Source organism: Mangifera indica, chromosome 5, assembly GCF_011075055.1.
Source record: "Mangifera indica cultivar Alphonso chromosome 5, CATAS_Mindica_2.1, whole genome shotgun sequence".
NCBI lineage: Eukaryota > Viridiplantae > Streptophyta > Magnoliopsida > Sapindales > Anacardiaceae > Mangifera > Mangifera indica.
Window position 1 is genome coordinate 10,009,022 of NC_058141.1, and position 7,688 is coordinate 10,016,709.

The 7,688-nt window shown below is 36.1% G+C and overlaps 2 protein-coding genes across 4 annotated transcripts; one reads left to right on the plus strand and one right to left on the minus strand.

Annotated features, from left to right (window-relative positions):
* Nucleotides 1-248: 248 nt before the first annotated feature.
* Nucleotides 249-3,394, plus strand: LOC123215919. The gene is made up of 7 exons (XM_044636224.1): nucleotides 249-530; nucleotides 606-686; nucleotides 785-961; nucleotides 1,274-1,444; nucleotides 1,647-1,859; nucleotides 1,943-2,031; nucleotides 2,514-3,394. The coding sequence occupies exons 1-7, from the start codon at nucleotides 440-442 to the stop codon at nucleotides 3,174-3,176; spliced, it is 1,485 nt and encodes a 494-aa protein (XP_044492159.1). The 5' UTR covers nucleotides 249-439; the 3' UTR covers nucleotides 3,177-3,394.
* A 949-nt stretch (nucleotides 3,395-4,343) lies between these two features.
* LOC123217668 lies at nucleotides 4,344-7,126 on the minus strand. Of its 3 annotated transcripts, none has more exons than XM_044638761.1 (6): nucleotides 6,951-7,126; nucleotides 6,677-6,847; nucleotides 6,402-6,557; nucleotides 5,524-5,721; nucleotides 5,057-5,160; nucleotides 4,344-4,977 (listed from the first exon to the last, which is right to left on the minus strand). In XM_044638761.1, the coding sequence occupies exons 1-6, from the start codon at nucleotides 7,009-7,011 to the stop codon at nucleotides 4,462-4,464; spliced, it is 1,206 nt and encodes a 401-aa protein (XP_044494696.1). In that variant the 5' UTR covers nucleotides 7,012-7,126; the 3' UTR covers nucleotides 4,344-4,461. The 3 variants fall into 3 exon arrangements, with proteins under 3 accessions (XP_044494696.1, XP_044494695.1, XP_044494697.1); XM_044638760.1 differs by having other exon boundaries at nucleotides 6,402-6,566; nucleotides 6,951-7,124; XM_044638762.1 differs by having other exon boundaries at nucleotides 4,344-4,981; nucleotides 6,402-6,566; nucleotides 6,951-7,123.
* Between the last annotated feature and the right edge of the window lie 562 nt (nucleotides 7,127-7,688).

Here is a 7,688-nt window from a genome sequence, read left to right on the forward strand (position 1 = left end):
TTGAATTTCTTATTAAATTTACCTTTCACTTTAACTAAAATTTTTAACAAAAAATTATTTATAAGTAGATATTTAAATTTTAAAAAATTAGAGTAAGACTTTGAATTTTTACTCTACATGGGTGGGAAGAAGTCTTTTGGCCTTAAATTTATTTAATTAATCCAAGAAGAGAATTTAGGTAGAGAATAAATGAAACGTTGTTAATGATTTACCAAAATTATACTATTAATATTTACTTAACACAATCTCTCTCTTGTCCCCCTTTCCTTTTCTTTGTCTCTCGCATCGCATCTCCTTCTTTCCTCTTTCTAAAAAAAAGAAACTGCCTTTTGAACAAAACCCAGATACGAAGTAGGGTGTTTTTTAGTGATTTGAAGTTTTAAAGCTTGAATCTATCGTATATAAGCTTTAGGAGGAAGTTCTTTTGGGAATAGAAGTAATGGGCAACAATGTGTGGGTTCTGGGGGTTGCTCTTTTGCTGCTTCTCTCTGCTGGTGTATCTTCAGCTCCTTCCAGTTCTTCACCTGCAAGTTAGTTAAGCTGCTTTTATTTGATATGCTTCTACTTTTGAGCTTAAATTTACTGTTTTTATGGCGTCGTTGCAGAGATTGTAAGTGGGTTTGTCTCAAATGCTATGTCTTATTTAATGAAATGGCTGTGGTCACTCAAAACTACGACCAAGACAGGTTAAGATCTCTCATTGTACTGCTTTTGTGCTTGGTTTTTTATTGTTTGTAAAGTTTCGAATCTAATGTGGTGGAATTCATGGGAGTCGTGTGTGCAGCGGTTTCTGGACGTCCAATGGTGAAGTTTGAGAGTGGGTATACTGTGGAGACTGTGCTTGACGGAAGCAAGCTAGGGATTGAACCTTTCTCAGTTGAGGTCTTGCCAAGTGGGGAGCTTCTGATCTTGGACTCTACTAATAGCAACATTTATAGGATCTCTTCTTCTTTGTCTCTTTGTAAGTGAATTTCTTTTGGTCTTTGATTCATAATCATATATTTGAAACTTATATGTTTTTGATTTGTGGAATATCTTAAATCGTGTAGTTGTGGGAAGTTAATCGAGCTGAGTTTGTGCGCAGAGGATTATGATTTGAAGTTCTACTTATTTTGTTCTGGATTCGGGAGTGCAATTAACTTGGGTCTTAAATGCTGTTGTCAATATGACTGCGATCACTATTGCCTTGGAATTCTATTCCCATACGACATTTCTAACATGATTAATTAATCTTATTCTATTGTTTTTGATCAAATTCTTGGGGAAACTGCAGACAGCCGACCAAAGCTTGTTGCTGGATCCGCTGATGGTTACTCTGGACATGTTGATGGGAAGCTCAGAGAGGCAAGGATGAACCACCCTAAGGGACTCACTGTGGATGACAAAGGAAATATCTACATTGCAGACACTATGAATATGGCTATCAGGAAGATAAGCGATGGAGGTAAGTTCAATATGTGTTCTATTCAGAGGTACCGCCACCAAAAGATAACTTCTTTTTTCAACTCCTGTTATGTCAATTGAAGTATTTTAGATATCTCAAACAATGCGAAAGAATTTTCAGGGAAATATCAAATATAATGTTTTTTATATATGAATCACAGTTGTGTAACTTCACAGATATGGTTGAAAAAATATTGCTGCAGGTGTTACTACAATAGCTGGAGGGAAATCAGGCCGTGGAGGTAGCCATGTAGATGGACCAAGCGAAGATGCCAAATTCTCTAATGATTTTGATGTGGTTTACATTGGAAGCAGTTGCTCTCTACTTGTCATAGACAGAGGGAACCGGGCTATTAGGGAAATCCAACTCAATTTTGATGACTGTGCTTATCAATATGGAAGTGGTTTTCCTCTCGGTAAACTGCTTCATCCATATTCTATCTATCATTTATTTACAAATGCGAGGGATTTGTAGGTAATTCTTCTGTAATATTTGCAGGGATTGCAGTACTTGTTGCTGCCGGCTTCTTTGGTTACATGTTGGCTTTGCTGCAACATAGAGTGGGTACAATTGTGTGTTCGCACAATGTAAGTATTCAATCTTGTTTTTGGGTTACCTTAGATTTGTGAGCATCTCCATTTTACGGGATAGGTGTCATTACATCATGAATTCTGCATTTAAGCATAAAGTTCTCTGTGGAATTATCTGGAACTGCTGTTTTTTCCATCTCTGCTTTGTAAATTGGAGAACATATCGCAAAAGCTTTACAGGATTCTAGATCTCATGGTAATATAAAGTTCAGCAGATACATAAAGGAGTTCTTTATTAGCCCAGATGGGGGACAGCAACAAGTCTATTCGTTCCTTCAAATTTGCTTGATAAAAGGAATGCTACTATCATTGTTTATTTGTCTCTCGTATCATTTGGCATGACTAAATGGTCATGTGAGTATAAAATTATGCTAGTTTAGATGTACTAATCCGAAGCAGCAAAAATGGACAGTGTCCCTGTGAGGCTTAGATCAAAGATGAAGTGTTGTTTAACATGATAAATTTTATTTTGTATGAAGGATTATGAGACAATAAACTCAAGCACCACAGTAAATCCATATCAGAAGCCTCTGAAATCAGTCAGGCCGCCTTTAATTCCAATTGAGGGTGAACAAGAGAAGCAAGAAGAAGGCCTCTTTGGATCACTTGCAAAGCTTTTTGTCAACACAGAATCATCTGCTATGGAAATTCTGAGGGGACTATTTCCTGGTTTTAGGAAGAAGCCGCTAAGCCATCAATATCAGAGCCTATACCAACACCCTCAACAGCACTCAACTGCTTTGCCAGTACAAGACAGCTTTATGATTCCAGATGAAGACGAACCACCTTCCATTGATACAAGAACTCCCACACCACGAAAAACTTATGCTTTCATGTCCAAGGATGCAGATAAGATCCATCAATTGCAGCAAAATCGAGCCATCTGTAATGGATGGGATGGTGATTTTCTGCAGCAGCAGAGACAGCATCATTACCATAATCGGTATCAATCTTCTGCCCCACATACTTTCTATGAGCTGAGCAATGAGAAAACCAATGAGATTGAATTTGGGGCTGTTCAGGAGCAAGATGGGAAATGTGAATCTGTGGTCATAAAGCCAGTTAATCATGGAGAACCTGTTTATGATTATCATAATCTCCGTGCTAGAGCCAGTTTCATGGGTTACAGCCATGGCAATTGATTATATACAGGAGACAGTTTTTGGAATCATGACTTCATTGTTCTTGAAATAAGTCTTTTATTAGTTAGTGTACAGTTGGTTCGAGGTTTGTTATTGAGAAGGGAGAAAATGTGAGGTAGCTTTCTGCAATGTAAGCTCTACAGAAAGCTGGCCAAAATATTCAAAGCTATGTAATGTAATGCTGCTATTAATGGTGATCTAATGCTCTTTTATCCGAATTTTCAGATTGTTTCTGAAGTTTCTCACTCGAGTGATATGGTTTAGATTACAAAACTTCTAAATACAAGAGCCAGCCACAACACGAAATTAAGAAATAAGAAATAATTAACAGAATTAAACTGTAAAGGGGCGGCCAATTCTTTCTTCAATATAGTCCACATCTTCGGTAAAATCAAATCTACTATGAAATCAAACCAACAGTCTATTATGTCTATTATACTATTTGATAAAATGAAATCTACTATGAAATCAAATTTTTGTATACAATTTAAAGTAATAATTTGTGATTGAGTGACGTGAATATTTACTTTTTCTTTTATTTCAAAATTACCAAATCAAATATCATCATGTTTGTTGTACACAAAAATTTATATAATAAGTTTATACAAGTAGTATTACTCGTATAGTATTTTTCATTATAGTAATACCACTTTGACTACTAAAATAGAAATCTCAAAGACCAACCCTATGTGTGAGCATTTGTACTCATGAGGGGATTATCTTAACAAATTGGCTAGAAATTTTGAGTAGATTAATTCCCCTTCCCTCTGTGTCTCTTCTTTGTTTTTGTAGAATAATTTTCTAGCCTCTTTATTTTATTAACTTGAGAAAATTTGCATAATCACTCAACAAAAACCTAGTATAGCTTTCACACTTGCAAGAAGGTGGTCCTCTAAATGGTAGATATTCCATAACATATGAGTCTCTACATTCCACAAGATTACTCAAAAATAACTTTCACACTTCAAAGCAAGGTAATTTGCTTCAGAATATGTATGTAAAAACAGTGAGTTGAAATTACTATAACACTAAGGACAAATAAGCTCATCTGATGTTAAAATCAAGAAAAGCAGATCTGATCCTTATTCACTTTAAACTTATTTCCTCAAGGTGAAGCATACCAATTGACTTTCTTAAGTCTATAAATAAAACAGAGGAAATCAAATGTAAGAGAAGCAAACACATAATAATAGTAATAATCTAGATGGCAATGAAAGAAAATAATCAGTTTAGATATTTACAGGCCTCACAACTTAGGATAAATAAAAAAGGATGTGCCTTTCAACTACTTGTGTCTCCTAACTATACCTGAACTACCCATCGAAGATCCAAGTCCTGTAGTAGTATCTTCAGTTGCCCTAGCAAATCCCATGATGTTAGCCTTTATCATCTCATCTAACTTTCCATGGTTGACAGACAAACCATCAGTGGTCCCTTCTTTTTCATTTCCTTGCTTCAACGTATCTTCAAACAATCCGTCCAGGTTTCCGTCACAACTTATTAAATCTTTCAGTTGATCAGCACAACTACCTAAATCATTACAATCAAGCAAAGATACACCCTTGTCTGGAGTTTCAGGCAAATATACAATCTTGTCTGAAGTTTCAGATTCAAAATAGTCGATTCTAAACATAAGGGAAATATGGGAAATGCTCAACCAAAAGAGCCTCCTCAAGATTGCATAAACCGTAGAGCTAGCAACTACGCTTCTGATGCCGAAGCAACGCATCTGTACTTGTTTCACCGGATTGATTAGGTAAAGCCTCCATGTCGCATTGAAACGGAGAAGGTTGAGGCCTTCCTGTCTATAAAGTTTCGTTAAAAATGGTGTAAACACTCCATTTATCACAAACTATTTAGATAAGTGCAAGAGGACTTACATGATTGATGATGTAAGGGTGAACTACAATTCCAATGACCAAGCCAAATAAACAAGAGAGTCCTAGTCCTAATACTAGAACCCAAACAGAAACAGCTCCTAGTCCTGGAAAGAAAAAACAGCTCCATATTCAAAATATGTTTAGGATAGACAAATGAGTTTCAACATGCAAAACAAATTCAAACTAGAATAGAAGAGTTAAGAATTAGACTTAATAAGCACTTTGAGTTTCTGTCACCAGGTTCTTATAAAAGAATTGTGACCAATTAGTCTCATTAAATCCAGTCCTCAGAACATCCACAAAATTTTCATGTCCAAGAATGTGGTCCTCTGGCTACAATCACCACTTTTGACTTTGCTCCTTATAAAATCTCAACTTCACATACTTTGAAAAACACAAACTGTTGATACACACACTAAGAAAAAGATTACATGCCGACACAAATAATGATTACAAAAAAAACATACCAGAATGAGAACTTATTGAACAATCTTCTGCCTTGAGATTAATCTGGCGTACCAATTGATTCCCATGATCTGATATTAATAAAGCACATATACCAGGAACAAAAGTTAACTCAAAATCATCTGAGAATGTTGCATTCTGTGCTGGTCCATCATCTTTTCCTGTTTTCTTTGAGTTACCTCCAGCAATTGTAGTCACACCTAGAGACATGCCACGAGTGAAGCATTAAAACTGACTGAGTAAAATTATGTCACATCCATGAAAGAAGGCAGTGAAACTCTACAAATACTGAAAAAGTGACATACCAATTTTTATTGAATAACCAGTTTGTACAAAATAACTAGCCAATCTTTGTACCAACAGAATTACTATGCAAAATGTATGGCTAAATACTTATAAAGTACAAATCACTAAACACCATTAACCGACAAAGACCATATATTACATGAACTGCCACTTACTGATTTTCACACCTTGAACAGAAAAGGTAAATGAAAGCGTGTCAAAAGGGTATCAAATAATGAAGGCTCTTGGCATCAGAAAATACTATGTATCAATGCAATGTTTGCTGTATTGATGCAGTTTCATCAAGACCTGAAAGATACAATGATGCATGGTATTTTTTTATGAAAGTCAACAAAGAGTCTTGAAAGTCTTAATCTTATGCTCCAATACAAGTGCATGGAATTGATGGTATATGTTAAGAAGATCTTGTACTGAACAATCCATTCCTATGATGCCTGAAAAGTTACATGAATATACCACATCACTGAGTAACAAAAGCTCATTTATTTATGAAAGTATTATTATATACTGTACCGCACAACTTACAAAATAAAAAATGTAGAAACGATTAGAAGAAAGCAATTAGATAGGAGACCTGAGTTGGTGATTTTTCTGATAACACCGTTTCCCTTATCATTAACATAAACGTTGCCTTTCAAATCCACAGCAAAGCTCCTCGGTTTTTTAAACTGAGCCGAACCAGGGTCCCCGTCCTTATATCCAGCTTTGCCGTCTCCTAATAATCGCCTCACTGCATTCTCTTCAGACAAAAAGAGAGAGAGAACACTCTTTTTAGTGATCATCAAAAACCTAAACATTTTAGAATCACTTCAATTTTTTTTTTCAACTTTTGCAAGATTAATTAATTACCTTGAGATAAGGGAAATGAAAGTGCGTAGAAAAGGCTGTTAACCGAGTCAAGGAGAATAAGATCAGACGATCCAGGTCGAGGGACAACCGAGTAGGGATTGATTTTCAACTGATGGCCGTCGATCACTGTTGTTACTGTGTAACCTTCTTCCAGAAGTAACTCCGACGAAACTAATTACAGTTACAAATTAACCCAAAAAATTTATGGTATTATTAGAAATATCATTTAAATTTCCATTAAACGAAAATACAAAAAAATAAAAAAGTGCTTTACCGAGAGTAGAGAGTGAGATGAAGAGTGCGAGAGCAAGAGAAGAGAAACGTGAAGCCATCATGATCGATGATTGAAAGTGGACTGTGACGACGAGGAACCAACCTCCGCTTGACTGACTTCGCTCTGCTCGCAGTTACAATGGCCACACGCGGAGTTTGGTTGCCATTACTTTAAAGGCCAAAGGGACCATTTCCCACCCAAGGTATGCTGTAATGTCAAGTGTCCCCCTTTTATCTATGATAACATCAAATATCTACCCATAAGCAGTTAAAATGAACAACAGTAAGAGTAAAATCGTTATTTCTTCTATAATATTAAAAATAAACTAAAATATAATCTCTTTTTACCCCCTAAACTTTAAAAACTAAAAGTTTCTCCCAGTATAAGTTTTAAAAAATGACAGTTTCACCTTAAGGTTTTGTTTTGAAATCTCTGACGTCATCTTCAGCTCTATTGTCGGCGGCCTCTCCCTTCGGAAGCATTCTCTCCCTCCCAAGACCTCTTTCCTCCCATTTAGACTATTGATCAATCTTGGACATCTGATCTTCGTCTTCTCAAACTAAGACGAAGTTGTCGTCTTCGTTTGGGAAGACGATCGTCTTCCCAGAGTCCATGATGAAGTTCTTCATCTTCTATTACTCTTCCAACATCGATTGGGAATCCAATGGGAAGAAAAAGACCATCGAAGGGAGAAGATGCTTCGAGAGGGAGAGACCACCAATAATAGAGTTGGAGATG